Genomic DNA, 20,969 nt, shown 5'->3' with positions numbered 1-20,969 from the left:
CCCCTTTAAGCAGAGAGAGAGAGGGTGAACTGTCCCCTTTAAGCAGAGAGAGGGTGAACTGTCCCCTTTAAGCAGAGAGAGGGGTGAACTGTCCCCTTTAAGCAGAGAGAGAAAGGGTGAACTGTCCCCTTTAAGCAGAGAGAGAGAGGGTGAACTGTCCCCTTTAAGCAGAGAGAGGGTGAACTGTCCCCTTTAAGCAGAGAGAGAGGGTGAACTGTCCCCTTTAAGCAGAGAGAGAGAGGGTGAACTGTCCCCTTTAAGCAGAGAGAGAGAGGGTGAACTGTCCCCTTTAAGCAGAGAGAGGGTGAACTGTCCCCTTTAAGCAGAGAGAGAGGGTGAACTGTCCCCTTTAAGCAGAGAGAGAGAGGGTGAACTGTCCCCTTTAAGCAGAGAGAGAGAGGGTGAACTGTCCCCTTTAAGCAGAGAGAGAGAGGGTGAACTGTCCCCTTTAAGCAGAGAGAGAGAGGGGTGAACTGTCCCCTTTAAGCAGAGAGAGAGAGGGTGAACTGTCCCCTTTAAGCAGAGAGAGAGAGGGTGAACTGTCCCCTTTAAGCAGAGAGAGAGAGGGTGAACTGTCCCCTTTAAGCAGAGAGAGAGAGAGGGTGAACTGTCCCCTTTAAGCAGAGAGAGAGAGGGTGAACTGTCCCCTTTAAGCAGAGAGAGAGAGGGTGAACTGTCCCCTTTAAGCAGAGAGAGAGAGGGTGAACTGTCCCCTTTAAGCAGAGAGAGAGAGGGTGAACTGTCCCCTTTAAGTAGAGAGAGAGGGTGAACTGTCCCCTTTAAGCAGAGAGAGGGTGAACTGTCCCCTTTAAGCAGAGAGAGGGTGAACTGTCCCCTTTAAGCAGAGAGAGGGTGAACTGTCCCCTTTAAGCAGAGAGAGGGTGAACTGTCCCCTTTAAGCAGAGAGAGAGAGGGTGAACTGTCCCCTTTAAGCAGAGAGAGGGTGAACTGTCCCCTTTAAGCAGAGAGAGAGAGGGTGAACTGTCCCCTTTAAGCAGAGAGAGAGAGGGTGAACTGTCCCCTTTAAGCAGAGAGAGAGAGTGAACTGTCCCCTTTAAGCAGAGAGAGAGAGGGTGAACTGTCCCCTTTAAGTAGAGAGAGAGAGAGAGGGTGAACTGTCCCCTTTAAGCAGAGAGAGGGTGACCTGTCCCCTTTAAGCAGAGAGAGAGGGTGACCTGTCCCCTTTAAGCAGATAGAGAGAGAGAGAGGGTGAACTGTCCCCTTTAAGCAGAGAGAGAGAGAGAGAGAGGGTGAACTGTCCCCTTTAAGCAGAGAGAGAGGGTGACCTGTCCCCTTTAAGTAGAGAGAGAGAGAGGGTGAACTGTCCCCTTTAAGCAGAGAGAGAGGGTGAACTGTCCCCTTTAAGCAGAGAGAGAGAGAGGGTGAACTGTCCCCTTTAAGCAGAGAGAGAGAGGGTGAACTGTCCCCTTTAAGCAGAGAGAGAGAGGGTGAACTGTCCCCTTTAAGCAGAGAGAGAGAGGGTGACCTGTCCCCTTTAAGCAGAGAGAGAGGGTGAACTGTCCCCTTTAAGCAGAGAGAGAGAGAGGGTGAACTGTCCCCTTTAAGCAGAGAGAGAGAGGGTGAACTGTCCCCTTTAAGCAGAGAGAGAGAGGGTGAACTGTCCCCTTTAAGCAGAGAGAGAGAGGGTGACCTGTCCCCTTTAAGCAGAGAGAGAGAGGGTGAACTGTCCCCTTTAAGCAGAGAGAGAGGGTGAACTGTCTCCTTTAAGCAGAGAGAGAGAGGGTGAACTGTCCCCTTTAAGTAGAGAGGGAGAGGGTGAACTGTCCCCTTTAAGCAGAGAGAGAGGGTGAACTGTCTCCTTTAAGCAGAGAGAGAGAGGGTGAACTGTCCCCTTTAAGCAGAGAGAGAGAGAGGGTGAACTGTCCCCTTTAAGCAGAGAGAGAGGGTGAACTGTCCCCTTTAAGCAGAGAGAGAGAGAGAGAGAGAGAGAGAGAGGGTGAACTGTCCCCTTTAAGCAGAGAGAGACACTCTTGCTGTAGTCATGCTGACAGTGGGATCCAGCTCAGCCAGGCCAGGGATGACCTTAGCCTGGGTGCCGGTTGGTTTTTGCTCTCTTGCCAACTCTTTGAGATTGTTTCTGCTCTCTTGCCAACTCCATGCATGACAGACTGGCATCCAGGCTAAGCTGAACTACCTTCCTATCCAGAGGTTGCTATGCAGCTCTGGGTTACTGAAATGCAATTAAGTTTGTCTGAAATGGCACCCTATTCCCTATATAGTGCACGGTCCCTGGTCAAAAAGTAGTGCACTAAATAGGGAATAGGGTGCCATTTGGTCACATGCATATTCCTCTCTCTCCCGCTTGGTTGCATTTTAGAAAGTAGACTATAGTGTAAAATATAGATTGTTTTTTTTTTTTTCCTTAATTTTGTTGTTGTTGTAATTCAATATTTGCACCATGTTAGAAGCACTTTTGTACATTTTCTGTTTTTTATTTAAATGACAGAAAAGGGAAATGCTTTAGTTTGTGACATTATTGGCATTTCCCTTTGCAAAACTTTTAATGTATGCAGGTTTTTGTAATGAACATTATTATTAACATATTTTATTTTTATTAATTTAACCTTCATTCAACTAGGCAAGTCAGTTAAGAACAAATTCTTATTTAGAATGACGGCCAAACCCGGATGACACTGGGGCCAATTGTGCGTCGCCCTATGGGCCTGCCAATCACAGCCAGATGTTGATACACGACCAGAATACGTAGGCTATACCCTGCTGTGTACTAGCCTGGTCCCAGATCTGTTATGGCATGAATGTCATGAATGATATTGACCATGGAAGGTAGCAAAAAACCAGATCTGGGACCAGGGCAGACTAGTTGTATGGAAAGAACTGATACAGTATTGATTAGGTTAAAGTCAGTTACTTTTTTACAAAGTTATTAGGTGAGAGAAGAGATTATATTATACGGAACGCAAATATCACCTATAAAAGCAACATGTAAAGTGAGAACATGGTTAAAACAGCATGATCATTACACAGGTGCACCTTGTGCCGAGGACAATTTTAAAAGGCCATTCTCGAATGTGAATTTTCTCGTCACTCAATGCCACAGATGTCTCCCAAGTTTTGAGGAATTGTGTAATTGGCATGCTTGACTGCAGGAATGTCTACCAGAGCTGTTGCATGTTCATTTCTCTACCATAAACCATAACCTGCCTCCAACGTTGTTTTAGAGAATTTGACAGTACGTCCAACCGGCCTCGACCACGCCAGCCCAGGACCTCCGCATCCGGCTTCTTCACCTGCGGGATCGTCAGAGGGTGGATGGGTGTGGTGCTGAGGACTATTTTTGTCCGTAATAAAGCCCTCTTTGTGGGGAAAAACTCATTCTGATTGGCTGGGCCTTGCTCCCCAGTGGGTGATCCCTCCCAGTTCCACCCTTGATGCGGGTGGGCCCTCCCCGGGTGGCCCCTCCCTCCCAGTTCCACCCTTGATGCGGGTGGTTCCACCCTTGCTGCCCACCCTCCCAGTTCCACCCTTGATGCGGAACGGCCCTCCCCCCCAGTTCCACCCTTGAACTGGGATGGGCCCTCCCTCCCAGTTCCACCCTTGAACTGGGATGGGCCCTCCCCTCCCTCCCAGTTCCACCCTTGATGCGGGTGTCCCTCTCAGTTCCACCCTTGATGCGGGTGTCCCTCCCAGTTCCACCCTTGATGCGGGTGGTGCGGGCCCTCCCCCTCCCTCCCAGTTCCACCCTCGATGCAGATGAGCCCTCCCCCTCCCTCCCAGTTCCACCCTTGATGCGGTTGTCCCTCCCAGTTCCACCCTAAAATGCGGGTGTCCCTCCCAGTTCCACCCTTGATGCGGGTGTCCCTCCCAGTTCCACCCTGGATGCGGGTGTCCCTCCCAGTTCTACCCTCGATGTGGATGGGCCCTCCCTCCCAGTTCCACCTTTGAACTGGGATGGGCCCTCCCCTCCCTCCCAGTTCCACCCTTGATGCGGTTGTCCCTCCCAGTTCCACCCTTGATGCGGTTGTCCCTCCCAGTTCCACCCTTGATGCGGTTGTCCCTCCCAGTTCCACCCTGGATGCGGGTGTCCCTCCCAGTTCCACCCTTGATGCGGGTGTCCCTCCCAGTTCCACCCTGGATGCGGGTGTCCCTCCCAGTTCCACCCTTGATGCGGGTGTCCCTCCCAGTTCCACCCTGGATGCGGGTGTCCCTCCCAGTTCCACCCTTGATGCGGTTGTCCCTCCCAGTTCCACCCTTGATGCGGGTGTCCCTCCCAGTTCCACCCTGGATGCGGTTGTCCCTCCCAGTTCCACCCTGGATGCGGGTGTCCCTCCCAGTTCCACCCTGGATGCGGGTGTCCCTCCCAGTTCCACCCTTGATGCGGTTGTCCCTCCCAGTTCCACCCTGGATGCGGTTGTCCCTCCCAGTTCCACCCTAAAATGCGGGTGTCCCTCCCAGTTCCACCCTTGATGTGGTTGTCCCTCCCAGTTCCACCCTGGATGCGGTTGTCCCTCCCAGTTCCACCCTGGATGCGGTTGTCCCTCCCAGTTCCACCCTGGATGCGGTTGTCCCTCCCAGTTCCACCCTGGATGCGGTTGTCCCTCCCAGTTCCACCCTTGATGCGGGTGTCCCTCCCAGTTCCACCCTTGATGCGGGTGTCCCTCCCAGTTCCACCCTTGATGCGGGTGTCCCTCCCAGTTCCACCCTTGATGCGGTTGTCCCTCCCAGTTCCACCCTTGATGCGGTTGTCCCTCCCAGTTCCACCCTTGATGCGGTTGTCCCTCCCAGTTCCACCCTGGATGCGGGTGTCCCTCCCAGTTCCACCCTTGATGCGGGTGTCCCTCCCAGTTCCACCCTGGATGCGGGTGTCCCTCCCAGTTCCACCCTTGATGCGGGTGTCCCTCCCAGTTCCACCCTGGATGCGGGTGTCCCTCCCAGTTCCACCCTTGATGCGGTTGTCCCTCCCAGTTCCACCCTTGATGCGGGTGTCCCTCCCAGTTCCACCCTGGATGCGGTTGTCCCTCACAGTTCCACCCTGGATGCGGGTGTCCCTCCCAGTTCCACCCTGGATGCGGGTGTCCCTCCCAGTTCCACCCTTGATGCGGTGTCCCTCCCAGTTCCACCCTTGATGCGGTTGTCCCTCCCAGTTCCACCCTTGATGCGGTTGTCCCTCCCAGTTCCACCCTGGATGCGGTTGTCCATCCCAGTTCCACCCTGGATGCGGTTGTCCCTCCCAGTTCCACCCTGGATGCGGTTGTCCCTCCCAGTTCCACCCTGGATGCGGTTGTCCCTCCCAGTTCCACCCTGGATGCGGTTGTCCCTCCCAGTTCCACCCTTGACTGCAGTCATGTGAAATCCATAGATTAGGGCCTACTGAATGTATTTATTGACTGATTTCCATATATGAACTGTAACTCAATAAAATCTTTGAAATTGTTGCATGTTGCTTTTATATTTTTATTCAGTAATATATCTGTTTACATGTTTTGTATGATTATTTTTGGCTATGTTGAATTTGTATGCAAGGTCACTGTATGCCCACGTAGGGGCAGGTTCTTCCAGTATACTACCCAAACTGCGCAACGATAGAAGTTGGCTCAGTGAAATCATGTAGGCCTATTATTATTATTTATTTATTTTCACCTTTATTTAACCAGGTAGGCTAGTTGAGAAGTTCTCATTTGCAACTGCGACCTGGCCAAGATAAACGCATAGCAATTCGACACATACAACAACACAGAGTTACACATGGAATAAACAAAACATACAGTCAATAATACAGTAGAACGAAAGAAAACAAAAAGTCTATATACAGTGAGTGCAAATGAGGTAAGTTAAGGAAATAAATAGGCCATGGTGGCGAAGTAATTACAATATAGCAATTAAACACTGGAATGCTAGATCGACAGAAGATGAATGTGCAATTATATTATTAGTTATTGTTCAAACGTGGCCATAACATTCGCTTGAATTCCTGGAGTGCCCCGTTATTGTGAAGGCGACTGAGTTGGCAACGAGTGTCCCGCGTGTGTCCTATCTGGAGGCGGTGAGAAGTTTGGAAAGAACGAGTAGCGGGGAAGAAACAATGGTAGTAGAGGCCACAGTGAAGGTTTCTCATCAAACCGAGGGATAGTGACATGCTACATGTTAAAAAGATGGACCATGTATTGCAATGGTCATAAAACTGTACAGTAGAAGCGGTGAACGCCTCGATCAAACCGACATTGCGCGAAAATGAAACGCAGCAGCATCTGGATATGTACGCAACAAACGTTCAACATTCACCTGCTACCGTTTCTGTCAAGCCGCCTTAATTTAGCCTACAGTTTGACGCATACAGTCCATACATCTAATGTCCACACCTCCAGGGTTGGGGAGTTACGGATTATATATAAAGGATTACAACAACAAAAAACGGTAACTAATCCGTTACCAGCCAAAAATATATATTCTAATCAGATTACAGGCACTTTTGAAAAACTAGATGATTACTTTGAAATTCAGAAAGGATGTTTGCGAAAAAAATATATTTGATACGTCTCTGTTTTCTTAATGACATTCAAATCAGCATTGAAAAGAAGGCACAAGTTTGTTCCACCTGAGCGAGTTCGACCACAAATCAGAGACCACTGTGATGTCAGAGACCACTATGATGTCAGAGACCACTATGATGTCAGAGACCCCTGTGATGACACGCCAAATGTGTTTGATGGATCGCGGGAAAATAGCAGGAATTTGCTTTTGTAGGCTACAGTCCAATCTATGTCTTCCAATGGTGTGACTGCTGTCGGCATCCAAAGATTATCCAATTTGAATAAATGCTTGGAGGTGTAGTCTACAACGATACGGATATCACTTATGATTGATATCTCCATAGCACATTGATGTGAATCACACTGGTGCTCTCTCATTTAGCTATTTGCGCGGGTTGTGGTTGTGGATGGCTGTTCACAAATCTAAATGTGTATTTGAATGATTGAATTCAAGAAGTTTAAGCTGCCTATCAATCATTGTTTTTTAAACCAGTGGACAGCCAGTGAAAGATGTGCTCTTGCAACAGCTGCATAGTGTGGATCCCAGCCTATGGAATAACAGCTGTATAGTGTGGATCCCAGCCTATAGAATAACAGCTGCATAGTGTGGATCCCAGCCTATGGAATAACAGCTGTATAGTGTGGATCCCAGCCTATAGAATAACAGCTGCATAGTGTGGATCCCAGCCTATGGAATAACAGCTGCATAGTGTGGATCCCAGCCTATAGAATAACAGCTGCATGGTGTGGATCCCAGCCTATAGAATAACAGCTGCATAGTGTGGATCCCAGCCAATGGAATAACAGCTACATGGTGTGGATCCCAGCCTATGGAATAACAGCTGCATGGTGTGGATCCCAGCCTATGGAATAACAGCTGCATGGTGTGGATCCCAGCCTATGGAATAACAGCTGCATAGTGTGGATCCCAGCCTATAGAATAACAGCTGTATAGTGTGGATCCCAGCCTATGGAATAACAGCTGCATAGTGTGGATCCCAGCCTATGGAATAACAGCTGCATAGTGTGGATCCCAGCCTATAGAATAACAGCTGCATAGTGTGGATCCCAGCCTATAGAATAACAGCTGTATAGTGTGGATCCCAGCCTATAGAATAACAGCTGCATAGTGAGGATCCCAGCCTATGGAATAACAGCTGCATAGTGTGGATCCCAGCCTATAGAATAACAGCTGCATAGTGTGGATCCCAGCCTATAGAATAAAAGTGGGGCTTTTTATTGCTCAATCTAATTCATGTTGATCAATAATAAATAAATAAATCCATAGGCCTAATGGACACATGCTCAAACTAGCACAATTGCTACATAAATTTTTTTTCAATCTGTAGTTGCTACATCCATTTTTGGATTTATAAATTATATATACAGTGGGGCAAAAAAGTATTTAGTCAGCCACCAATTGTGCAAGTTCTCCCACTTAAAAAGATGAGATAGGCCTGTCATTTTCATCATAGGTACACTTCAACTATGACAGACAAAATGAGAAAAAAAATCCAGAAAATCACATTGTAGGATTTTTAATGAATTTATTTGCAAATTACGGTGGAAAATAAGTATTTGGTCAATAACAAAAGTGTATCTCAATACTTTGTTATATACCCTTTGTTGGCAATGACAGATGTCAAACGTTTTCTGTAAGTCTTCACAAGGTTTTCACACACTGTTGCTGGGCAACACGGACTTTCAACTCCCTCCAAAGATTTTCTATGGGGTTGAGATCTGGAGACTGGCTGGGCCACTCCAGAACCTTGAAATGCTTCTTACGAAGCCACTCCTTCGTTGCCCGGGCGGTGTGTTTGGGATCATTGTCATGCTGAAAGACCCAGCCACGTTTCATCTTCAATGCCCTTGCTGATGTAAGGAGGTTTTCACTCGAAATCTCACGATACATGGCCCCATTCATTCTTTCCTTTACACGGATCAGTCGTCCTGGTCCCTTTGCAGAAAAACAGCCCCAAAGCATGATGTTTCCACCCCCATGCTTCACAGTAGGTATGGTGTTCTTTGGATGCAACTCAGCATTCTTTGTCCTCCAAACACGACGAGTTGAGTTTTTACCAAAAAGTTATATTTTGGTTTCATCTGACCATATGACATTCTCCCAATCTTCTTCTGGATCATCCAAATGCTCTCTAGCAAACTTCAGACGGGCCTGCACATGTACTGTCTTAAGCAGGGGGACACGTCTGGCACTGCAGGATTTGAGTCCCTGGCGCCGTAGAGTATGGTAGGCTTTGTTACTTTAACATGTACAGTAATATGTAATGGTGTCTGTCTCTACAGACAGACACCAACAAATTATGTGAATTTAAAACAAATTATGTGAATTAGCCTATCAGAAGCTTCAGAAGCATGACATCATTTTCTGAGATTTTCCAAGCTGTTTAAGGGCACAGTCAACTTAGTGTTTGTAAACTTGTGACCCACTGGAATTGTCATACAGTGAATTATAAGTGAAATAATCTGTTTGTAAACAATTGTTGGAAAAAGTAGATTTCCTAACCGACTTGCCAAAACTATAGTTTGTTAATAAGACATTTGTGGAGTGGTTGAAAAACTAGTTTTAATGACTCCAAACTAAGCGTATGTGAACTTCTGACTTCAACTGTATCTACTGTATTTTATACCATCTATTGCATCTTGATGCTGCACGGCCATTGCGCATCCATATATTTAATATGTACATATTCTTATTCCATCTCCTTACATTGTTTGTGTACATAAGGTAGTGAATTTGTTAGATTACTTATTAGATATTACCAGAAGCATTTCGCTACACTCAGATTAACATCTGTTAACCATGTGTATCTGACCAATAAAATGTGATTTGATTTGAGTTTTAGAGTTATGCTCAGGCAAAACAATTTGGCTAATCTGTACTTCCATAATAATTCTTGAAGATCAAGGGGTATGACATTTATTGGAATTACTTGAATTCTGGTATTTTTATTTTACCTTTATTTAACTAGGCAAGTCAGTTAAGAACAAATTCTTATTTTCAATGACGACCTAGGAACAGTGGGTTAACTGCCTTGTTCAAGGGCAGAACGACAGATTTGTACCTTGTCAGCTTGTGGATTTGAACTTGCAACCTTTACGGTTACTAGTCCAACGCTCTAACCACTAGGCTACACTACCGCCTCTACACTCTAACCACTAGGCTACCCTGCCGCCTCTACACTCTAACCACTAGGCTACACTACCGCCTACTTATGTTTTTAATGTAAAGTTATGATTTAATCGTATTATTATATGTAGTAGAAAGCGATGGGTTAGAAGAAGCCTACATAACCAACCCATAAAGTAAAAATGAACATCCACATATGACCAGCTATGTAAACTTCAACATTAATTTATCCTGCAATTAGATGTCATTCAATTGGACATGTTTGTCTTCTTCTAATGCCTCTTAAAGTGAAAGTAACCTAAAAGTAAATGAATGTAATCAGATTACGTTACTGAGTCTGGGGTAATCCAAAGGTTACTTTACTCATTACAATTTTGGACCGGTAACCGATTACATTTAGAAAGTAACCTACCCAACCCAGCGCACCACATAGAATACTCTGCGACGCAACGCTGCAAGGCAAACGCAGCGTAAATGAAAGTACTTCTGGTGTACCTAAATGCAAAAACACTGTCGGTGTGATCGAGGGGATAAGATGAATGCAATCATTATGAACACAGATGAACGTTTTGGGGGGTCTTCGTGATTACAAGAAATCATATCAAGTGAATGTTCCGCCATCACAAGCCCCCGAGCCTGTGTACAGATGTATTTTGGAATGGACGGTGATTGAAGCAGTGGAATTGGTTTTGTTAGCTGATGTGTTGAATTTTGAATGATGCCGTTTCCCGCAATGTATTTTTTTATTCTATACCCTGTCCAACTGGTGGCGATAATGCACCATTAACATTCGATGACAACCGCTGTTAAACCCCATCGAAGAAGTATACATTTTGAATATGTTCCCAATGAAATGGAACAAATGTAGATTTGGTTGCCGAGTGATTTAGGAATGCAAAAAATCTGAGCCAGTAATTGATTTTTTATAAGCTATTCAAACTGTAAATTTGACTTGAATAACCTAGGTATCCTATTTCTTTTGATCGAAGCCCCCTAAGATGAGGTGCAAACTTGTGGTCCCACACTTTCACTGGACAAAAGAGGCGATACCTCCCTGTGCTTTTACGCAAACGCACTAACTGTCTACGCAGGACGCCAAGTGAAGGGCCGAGATTCAACGATTACCACACATCAACAAGCGCTTCTTGTGTCGCTGGACACTGGCTAAACATGCATCGGACTATTCAAGTGGGATTGTTCTGCGTCTGCGAGAATAACCAACGCGTGAAAAATGACGGGTTATAAACTAACAAGAAGTCTCTCATCTTTGGAATTGAATGAAGAGTCTTGTGCCACAACGCAACTCGAAGTGCACCACCAAGGCCATGATAGAGGCAGCTTTTCACATACAGATGTGTTGTCAGTCTCTAGCTACCGTAATAATAGCTATCAAACTTTTTTTAAAGTTACAATAGTCATACTAGCTATACGTTTAGTCATGACATCTAACTGAAATATGTAGCTAGCTGGCTAGCTATATGTTTATTTTTGGTAGCTAGCTAGCTCAGATAGCATAGAGCTAGCCAGTTAGCGTAGCTAGCTGACGAACTTGTTTTTTAAATAGCGCTCGAGCTAGCTAACGGTAGCTGATCAGCTAGCTCAGATAGCCAGTTGGCGTAGCTAGCTGACGAACTTGTTTTTTTAAATAGCTTGTTTTAACTAACTCGAGCTAGCTAACGGTAGTTAATCAGCTAGCTCAGAGAGCATAGAGCTAGCTAACGGTAGCTAATCGGCTAGCATCCTGGCTAGTAAATGAGACCATTTAACGGTTGGAGTTGCTAGCCAGTTAGCGAACTACAGTAACACTTTTTTTCTTGTGTCAAATCTGACAACCACTTTCTAGCTAACTAATGTTAGCCTGTAGGCTTTTCACTTAACTGTGTTAACTTACCAATAACGTTAGCTAACGGTAATATATATATATACACATTTTTTTGTTTGTTTTTAATTTCTAAATAGTTAACATTACCTTACTCGACTAGGTGTATGGTGTAGCTAGCTAGCGGACTTTTCCACCGTGCCTGGACTGACCGACCCCACCAGGACAAGCCGGGGCCGATGCAGACGGTCCTGATCACGGCAACGTAAGGAGCCATGCAGCCGCAGCAAATATACGACTTTTCAAGTGACGAGAACAGTCACAAATGGCGAGGCCTCTTCGTGCAAGCGTTGCGAAAGGTAAAACTACTTTTTCTTAATCAACTTGAACTATTAACACATCTCAAACTGTGTTGTTAATTGGCGAGGTGATGGAGTAGCTACTGACTTATCTTTATTTTGATTTATGCTCCCAAAATGCACACTGTGAAATATACTGCAGGCCAACAATATACAACTTGCAACTTGGCTCAGAGTCAGAGCGTCAACATGTTGCAGGCAGAATCCGGTGTGTTCATTACTCCTATTCTGTTGTAAAACTTTTTGCAACAAACCGTTTACTCCAAACGGAAAAATATTTAACGAAAACGAGAGGTTCTATTGAGCAAGTTAGGGTAGTTCCTCCCCGTTTCGTTTGCTCTGTTTGCTTCCGTTTGTTTTAAAGGTAAACGTAATGAACCTAGCCCTGATATTGGTACTCCCTTGTTATCAACAAGATCATGTTTTCCTCTCTTGTTTTGGAACACATCGCCCTCAATACAGATGCCTAAAAGTGAAAACGAGAGAGCGTCATTGACCTCTAGCCCTAGTTGAGATCAGAGCCAAACAGAAATGAGGGATGGCTCCTTGACACTGTTACTACCACGCATTTGCCTTGTGGAAAATGTTGTCACAAACCATATATCTATCTCTTAGCCCATAACAATATGCATTAGCTACAATATGCATTACTTGGCAAAAGCAGCACCAGGCCAAGTTTTTTTTGTCTGTGTTTCTGAAGTCAAAGGTTTGGCTCATTGATTCTTTCCACTGTCTTGTTTTGAGGTAGTATCTCTCTATGTGACTAGCAGCATAGTACTGTCAACACATTGCTTAGCGATTGACATGACAGTTTAATCACTGATGTGACTAGGCTATTGGTTTGCCAAACCTCCTACAGTAGTAACCAACCAGGTCCACTGTAGAGATCAAGCCAAAGCAGCCGATGCACTTTCAGGTTTAGCCTAGTTCAAACCCCCCCCAATTCCAATCCAATAAGACACAGCCAAACTGTCAGTACACTTAATATTTTGGCGGCCATTTTTATTCATGTCTTCATCATATTTTAGTCCATGGCAGGACTCTCCACGCCTATAGGTTTTCGTTCCAACCCCAGGTGTAACTAACCTGGTTCAGCTTATTAATCAGGTGTGCTATATTAGGGTTGGCGTACACCTACAGGAGGGTATCTCTCCAGGAACAGGGTTGGAGAGCCCTGGTTTAAACCTACAGGAGGGTATCTCTCCAGGAACAGGGTTGGAGAGCCCTGGTTTAAACCTACAGGAGGGTGTCTCTCCAGGAACATGGTTGGAGAGCCCTGGTTTAAACCTACAGGAGGGTATCTCTCCAGGAACAGGGTTGGAGAGCCCTGGTTTAAACCTACAGGAGGGTATCTCTCCAGGAACAGGGTTGGAGAGCCCTGGTCCTGACCGAGCTGCAGCTGTCGCGGAGTAGAGTAGTGGGTTTCCCCTTCTCTAAATAGACAACTTGATATTCACAAAGCCAATTGAAGCTTACGAGGCAAACATTTTTAGCCAAGAGGACGTGTGCTGTCTGTATCCCTGTGGCCGATGCATCTCTTTCACGATATCACTCGCACTTCTTTTCGGTCTCTGTTCCCAGGTCTCTGTCTGTCACTGGGTTGAGCTGGTTTCTCTCTCGTTTGAACCTGTGACCTATACAGACTTGTATACCGGCTGACTAAACCACATGCTCTGTCGGGTTTTAAACGTAGATCTCACTTGACAATTTATTAGGTACACCCTTCTAGTACTTGTCTGTATGTGTGTGCCTGCCTGCCTGCCTGCCTGCCTGTCTGTGTCTGCCTGCCTGCCTGTCTGTGTCTGCCTGCCTGCCTGCCTGTCTGTGTGTGCCTGTCACAGCTACATATCTGACCATGTATAGAGGCTCATGTCCCTCTCAAATCAGAAGTGACTCAAAACACAAGTCACATCAGGGCCATGTCTAGACTGAAGTGGTACCGCTTTGTCCTTGTCAGCAGCGCACGTTAGATTCCTGTAATGGTTTTGTAACGGTTGCTGTCGATGCTAATCATCCAATTGGTTAACCAACTGCTTCTGATTGAAAAGCTGATACGTTCGACAAGGAAATGAGCCAATACAACTGCACCATCCTTTTTCCACAAAGCTGTGTGTGAATGATCCTGGGGAGGGTGTGAATCTGGCTGGTGTTTGTTAAGACACCAAACAGAAGAAAAATGAACTCAAAACAGGAAAAGACTACAAAAAAAGCTCTTATTGGTTGCAAAATGTTTAAAAGAAGCGATTTCTGTTGCATGCCCTAATGAACAGGACCCTCCCAGGTGAAGATATGTGGTGGGTGAAGTTTTGGTGTTTGTTTCACTTCTCCTGCGTGGAATACGGCCTGTCACACACACACACACACAGAGAGAGAGAGGGAGACTGACTGACAAAGTCAAAACCATAACAAACCTCTCCTAACTGTGACTCACGCTCTATCTTTAACAGCTGTCCTGAGGGGCTTCACTGACTGGGCAGGAAGATGAAATCGTTTTAAGGCACCTGCATGCTTCCTGTTGGAAACAGTTGGTTCATATATTATGACAATGTTTTGGTCTTCGACAAGGGTTTTTTCGGCTGTTCGTGCACACATTTTTTTTCTTGAGGCAAGCCAATATTCCTAGCTGAAGTCTATACCCCTACATCTGTGATTGGTCAACAGTAGGGCATCTGTGATTGGTCAACAGTAGGGCATCTGTGATTGGTCAACAGTAGGGCATCTGTGATTGGTCAACAGTAGGGCATCTGTGATTGGTCAACAGTAGGGCATCTGTGATTGGTCAACAGTAGGGCATCTGTGATTGGTCAACAGTAGGGCATCTGTGATTGGTCAACAGTAGGGCATCTGTGATTGGTCAACAGTAGGGCATCTGTGATTGGTCAACAGTAGGGCTTAGTGATGCTTCGATATGACATTTTTGGCTGATACCGATATTCAATATTTTCCTTGCCCAAAAAAACGGTAACTGATATTTAACATTTTAGCGGCCTTTTTAAGCATTCTAGTACAGTTATATAGTTACCCACACACAGACGCAGCAGTCTAAGGCACTGCATCTCAGTGCAAGAGGCGTCACTACAGTCCCTGGTTCGAATCCAGTCTGTATCGAATCCGACCGTGTTTGGGAGTCCCATAGGGCGGCATACAATTGGGCCAGCGTCGTCAGGGGTAGGCCGTCATTGTAAATAATCTCAACTGACTTGCCTAGTTAAGGTTACACACACACACACCACACGGACCAAAAAGTTATTTTGTTGGCATTTACGTATGTCGGCATGTTGGCATTTTACGAATTTCATCATATATGTCAAGCTGTCAAGTTTCAGCTCTGTCTGTCCGTGGCCTCTTCCTCGGTGGGCACTGTCACTGTGTCCGTTTCCATGTTGTCCTGTCTGTCCGTGGCCTCTTCCTCGGTGGGCACTGTCACTGTGTCCGTTTCCATGTTGTCCTGTCTGTCCGTGGCCTCTTCCTCGGTGCGCACTGTCACTGTGTCCGTTTCCATGTTGTCCTGTCTGTCCGTGGCCTCTCTTCCTCGGTGCGCACTGTCACTGTCCGTTTCCATGTTGTCCTGTCTGTCCGTGGCCTCTCTTCCTCGGTGCGCACTGTCACTGTCCGTTTCCATGTTGTCCTGTCTGTCCGTGGCCTCTCTTCCTCTTCCTTTTCGTTTTGATGAGCGGGTGTTTCAATTAGAGGTCGACCGATTATGATTTTTCAACGCCGATACCGATTATTGGAGGACCAAAAAAGCCGATACCGATTAATCGGTTGATTTATAATTTAAAAATATATATATATTATTATTTATTTATTTATTTATTTTTTGTAATAATGACAATTACAACAATACTGAATGAAGACTTATTTTAACTTATTATAATACATCAATAAATTCAATTTAGCCTCAAATGAATAATGAAACATGTTCAATTTGGTTTAAATAATGCAAAAACAAAGTGTTGGAGAAGAAAGTAAAAGTGCAATATGTGCTATGTAAGAAAGCTAACGTTTCAGTTCCTTGCTCAGAACATGAGAACATATGAAAGCTGGTGGTGGTGAGTCTTCAATATTCCCAGGTAAGAAGTTTTAGTTTAGTTATTATAGGACTATTTCCCTCTCTACCATTTGTATTTCATTAACCTTTGACTATTGGATGTTCTTATAGGCACTTTAGTATTGCCAGTGTAACAGTATAGCTTCCTTCCCTCTCCTCGCTCCTACCTGGGCTCGAACCAGCAACCAGCAACAACGACAACAGCCACCATCGAAGTTGCGTTACCCATGCAGAGCAAGGGAAACAACCACAGGCTCAGAGCGAGTGACGTATGAAACGCTATTAGCGCGCGCTAACTAGCCAGCCATTTCACTTCGGTTACACCAGCCTCATCTCGGAAGTTGATAGGCTTGGAGTCATAAACAGCGCAATGCTTGACGCACAACGAAGAGCTGCTGGCAAAACGCACGAAACGCACGTGCTGTTTGAATGAATGTTTACACACCTGCTTCTGCCTACCACCGCTCAGTCAGATACTTAGATACTTGTATGCTTAGTCAGATTATATGCAACGCAGGACACGCTAGATAATATCTAATAATATCATCAACCATGTGTAGTTAACTAGTGATTATGATTGATTGTTTTTTGTATAAGATAAGTTTAATGCAAGCTATTAACTTACCTTGGCTTACTGCATTCTCATAACAGGCAGTCTCCTTGTGGAGTGCAACGAGAGAGAGGCAGGTCGTTATTGCATTGGAATAGTTAACTGTAAGATTGGATCCCCTGAGCTGACAAGGTGAAAATCTGTCGTTCTGAAAGAGGCAGTTAACCCACCGTTCCTAGGCCGTCATTGTAAATAAGAATGTTCTTAACTGACTTGCCTAGTTAAATAAAGATTAAATAAAGGTATAAAAAATAGGCAAAATCGGTGTCCAAAAATACAGATTTCCGATTGTTATGAAAACTTGAAATCGGCCCTAATTAATCGGCCATTCCGATTAATCGGTCGACCTCTAGTTTCAATGCCATGTCAGAGGGTATCACGTCTGCTGCAGACACAGTTGATAAGCTTATTTCTCCAGTCAGTTGTTCGAATGGAGCGACTTAAACATGTTCTCAAATGCCATTGAAATAGCAGCAGCGGTACGACAACCAGCACATTGTTGAGCATGACATTTGGCTTTCCTCAGTACGGAGTCCTCGACGACCCACTGTGCTGTCGAACTCTGCATGCTCATGGGGCTGATATCGCCGGTGAAAATGTCAGTCGTGAAGCAATTAACAGCACTGCTAGTGGTACTGCTAGTGCTACTGCTAGTACTGCTAGTGCTACTACTACTACTTTCACTACTGCTAACCATGCTACTACTGCCACTATTACTACTACTTTCACTACTGCTGATGCTGCCTCTGCTACTGCTGCTACTACTACTGATGCTACCTCTGCTGCTACTGATGCTGCCGCTACTGCTGATGCTACCTCTGCTACTACAACTACTGCTGCCACTACTACTGATGCTACCTCTGCTGCTACGACTACTACTGCTGTCGCTGCTACTGATGCTAGCTCTGCTGCTACTACTACTGATGCTGCCTCTACTATTGATGCTACCTCTGCTGCTACTACCACTACTACTGATGCTGCCGCTACTACTGATGCTACCTCTGCTGCTACTACTACTGATGCTGCCTCTACTATTGATGCTACCTCTGCTGCTACTACCACTACTACTGATGCTGCCGCTACTGCTGATGCTACCTCTGCTACTACGACTACTGCTGCTACTACTACTGATGCTGCCTCTACTACTGATGCTACCTCTGCTGCTACTACCACTACTACTGATGCTGCCGCTACTGCTGATGCTACCTCTGCTACTACGACTACTGCTGCTACCACTACTGATGCTACCTCTACTACTGATGCTACCTCTGCTGCTACTACCACTACTACTGATGCTGCCGCTACTGCTGATGCTACCTCTGCTACTACGACTAATGCTGCTACCACTACTGATGCTACCTCTGCTGCTACGACTACTACTGCTGCCGCTGCTACTGCTACTGATGCTACTACTACTGATGCTAGCTCTGCTACTACTTCTACCGCTGCTACTACTACTGATGCTACCGCTACTCTACTACTGCTACTACCTCTACCACATCCGCTGCTACTACCACTACTACTGTATGCTATGTGGGACGGTAGCGTCTCACCTCGTCAACAGCCAGTGAAACTGCAGGGCGTCAAATTCAAAACAACAGAAATCCCATAATTAATATTCCTCAAACATCGATGTGTTTTAAAATCAAATCAAATCAAATGTATTTATATAGCCCTTCTTACATAAGCTGATATCACAAAGTGCTGTACAGAAACCCAGCCTAAAACTCCAAACAGCAAGCAATGCAGGTGTAGAAGCACGGTGGCTAGGAAAAACTCCCTAGAAAGGCCAAAACCTAGGAAGAAACCTAGAGAGGAACCAGGCTATGTGGGGTGGCCAGTCCTCTTCTGGCTGTGCCGGGTGGAGATTATAACAGAACATGGCCAAGATGTTCAAATGTTCATAAATGACCAGCATGGTCGAATAATAAATTTGACACCATTTTAAAGATACACTTGTTGTAAATCCAGCCACAGTGTCGAATTTCAAAAAGGCTTTACTGAGAAAGCACACCATGCGATTATGTTAGGTCAGCACCTAGTCACAGTAAAACACAGACACTATTTTAACAGTTTTGGAAACTTTAGTGTTTTCTATCCAAATCTACTAATTATATGCATATCCTATCTTCTGGGCCTGAGTAGCAGGCAGTTTAATTTGGGCACGCTTTTCATCCAAAATTCAGATTGCTGCCCCCTACCCTAGTGAAGTTAAGGGCTTCAAGGTAAGCATTTCACTGTAAGGTCTACCCTTGTTGTATTTGGCGCATGTGACATAACATTTGATTTGATTTTGACAACTGAACTGACTATACATTACCATTACTATTACACTATATAGCTACTCCAGTTTCTATTTTATTTTCTGTCAAATTTTTCACCTCAATAAAGCCACCCAACTGGACACAGATGTCAATTCAAAGTAAATTCCATGTCGGTTCAACGTCATTTCAATGTAATCTCCCTGACATTTTATAGCTCTGTTTTAGGGGCTTGACTTTTCTGCTTAGTTGCTTTATGATCAGGTCAAAGTGCCCACATTTGGATCAGATTACATGGGCACAGTGGTAAGGTGTTGATGACCCAGGGATGGGCACAGTGGTAAGGTGTTGACGACCCAGGGATGGGCACAGTGGTAGGGTGTTGACGACCCAGGGATGGGCACAGTGGTAAGGTGTTGTCGACTCAGGGATGTCTCTTGCTAATAGAAGTAAATAAAGATGGTAGCCTTTTATGGTAGTATAGTACACAGTGCGTTCGGAAAGTATTCAGACCCTTTCTGACTACTTCCACATTTTGTTACACTACAGCCTTATTCTAAAATTTATTTTTAAAATTAAATCCTCATCAATCTTCACACAATACTCCATAATGACAAAGTGAAAAAAATATATATATATTTTTATGTTTGCAAATGTATAAAAAACAATTTTTTTAAACGTTACAGAAGTATCAGACCTGAAATTGAGATTTGATATTGAGCTCAGGTGCATCCTGTTTCCATTGATCATCCTTGATGTTTCTACAACTTTATTGGAGTCCACCTGTGGTACATTAAATTAGTTGGACATGATTTGGAAAGGAACACACCTGTCAGTAAAAAGGCACATGACAACCCGCTTGGTTTGCCAAAAGGCATCTAAAGACTCTCAGACCATGAGAAACAAGATTCTCTGGTCTGATGACACCGATATTGAATTCTGGCTTGAATGCCAAGCGCCACGTCTAGAGGAAACCTGGCACCATCCCTACGGTGAAGCATGGTGGTGGCAGTATCATGCTGTGGGGATGTTATTCAGGGACTGGGAGACTAGTCAGGATCGAGACAAAGATGAACGGAGAAAACTCAGAGAGATCCTTGATGAAAACCTGCTCCAGAGCACTCAGGACCTCAGACTGGGGCGAAGGTTCACCTTCCAACAGGGCAATGACCTTAAGCACACAGCCAAGACAAAGCAAGAGTGGCTTCGGGACAAGTCTCTGAATGTCCTTGAGTGGCCCAGCAAGAGCCCGGGCTTGAACCTGATCCAACATCTCTGGAGAGACCTGAAAATAGCTGTGCAGCGACGTTCCCCATCCAACCTGACAGAGCTTGAGAGGATCTGCAGAGAAACTCCCCAAATACAGGTGTGCCAAGCCTGTATCGTCATACCCAAGAACACTCAAGGCTGTAATCTCTGCCAAAGGTGCTTCATCAAAGTACAGAGTAAAGGGTCTGAACACTTATGGAAATGTATTAAAAATAAAACTGAAATATCACATTTGCAAACATTTCTAAACCTCCATTTGCTTGGTGATTATGGGGTACTGTGTGTGTAGGTTGAGGGGGAAAAATAATTTATATTTATTATATAATATATATATATAATATATATATTTTATATATTTTAATATGATTTAATCATATTTTAGAACAAGGCTGTAACGTAACAATGTGGAAAAAGTGAAAGGGTTTGAATAGTTTCCTGAATGCACCGTAGATTTTAAAATGTGTCTCCTCCCTCTACCGCCTCTTCCTGTCTGTGGGACAGCGAGCACTTGTTAGCTGATGAAAGTAACAAACGGACCAGTAGGGTTTTGTGAATGGAGCCAGGCTTAGGAAAGGAAACCCCCGTACTTCCTGTCTCTCTGTGTGGTGACTCAGAATCCTAACAATGCATGGTGTCGTGTGGAATCTGAGGCGAAGATGGTTTTTTATTTTTTTTGGTCTTCTGCTGTTTTTCTATTTTCATGTTCCATTTTAGGTTTGGCTTTTAGTTTCCATTTAGTCTCTCTGGACTTTGGTTAACCAGATGAGCACAATGTTGAGCGTAAGCAAGAGGATTGTGTGTATTCCAAGTAGAAATGGTACTATAGTAGTGTATGGAGCAATGAAACATTTCTGCTAACTTAAATAGATTAAGTCATTCAATTGTCTAAAGATCTATGGGTTAATGAATGTTTTTTTTTATCACCCAGACCGGCAGAATCTAA

At 45.0% G+C, this 20,969-nt stretch overlaps 1 protein-coding gene across 1 annotated transcript in view; it reads left to right on the top strand.

Annotated features, from left to right (window-relative positions):
• Nucleotides 1-10,519: 10,519 nt before the first annotated feature.
• LOC109884630 (son of sevenless homolog 2-like) overlaps nucleotides 10,520-20,969 on the top strand; it is a 47,552-nt gene continuing 37,102 nt past the window's right edge. The window contains 1 exon segment of the mRNA XM_031787589.1: nucleotides 10,520-11,835. Coding sequence (XP_031643449.1) covers nucleotides 11,752-11,835 — 84 coding nt within the window. The 5' untranslated portion in view covers nucleotides 10,520-11,751.

Source organism: Oncorhynchus kisutch, linkage group LG14 (genome assembly GCF_002021735.2).
Source record: "Oncorhynchus kisutch isolate 150728-3 linkage group LG14, Okis_V2, whole genome shotgun sequence".
NCBI classification, from domain to species: domain Eukaryota; kingdom Metazoa; phylum Chordata; class Actinopteri; order Salmoniformes; family Salmonidae; genus Oncorhynchus; species Oncorhynchus kisutch.
The sequence above is the reverse complement of the archived record's forward strand: the minus strand, read 5'-3'. Positions and strand labels throughout refer to the sequence as shown.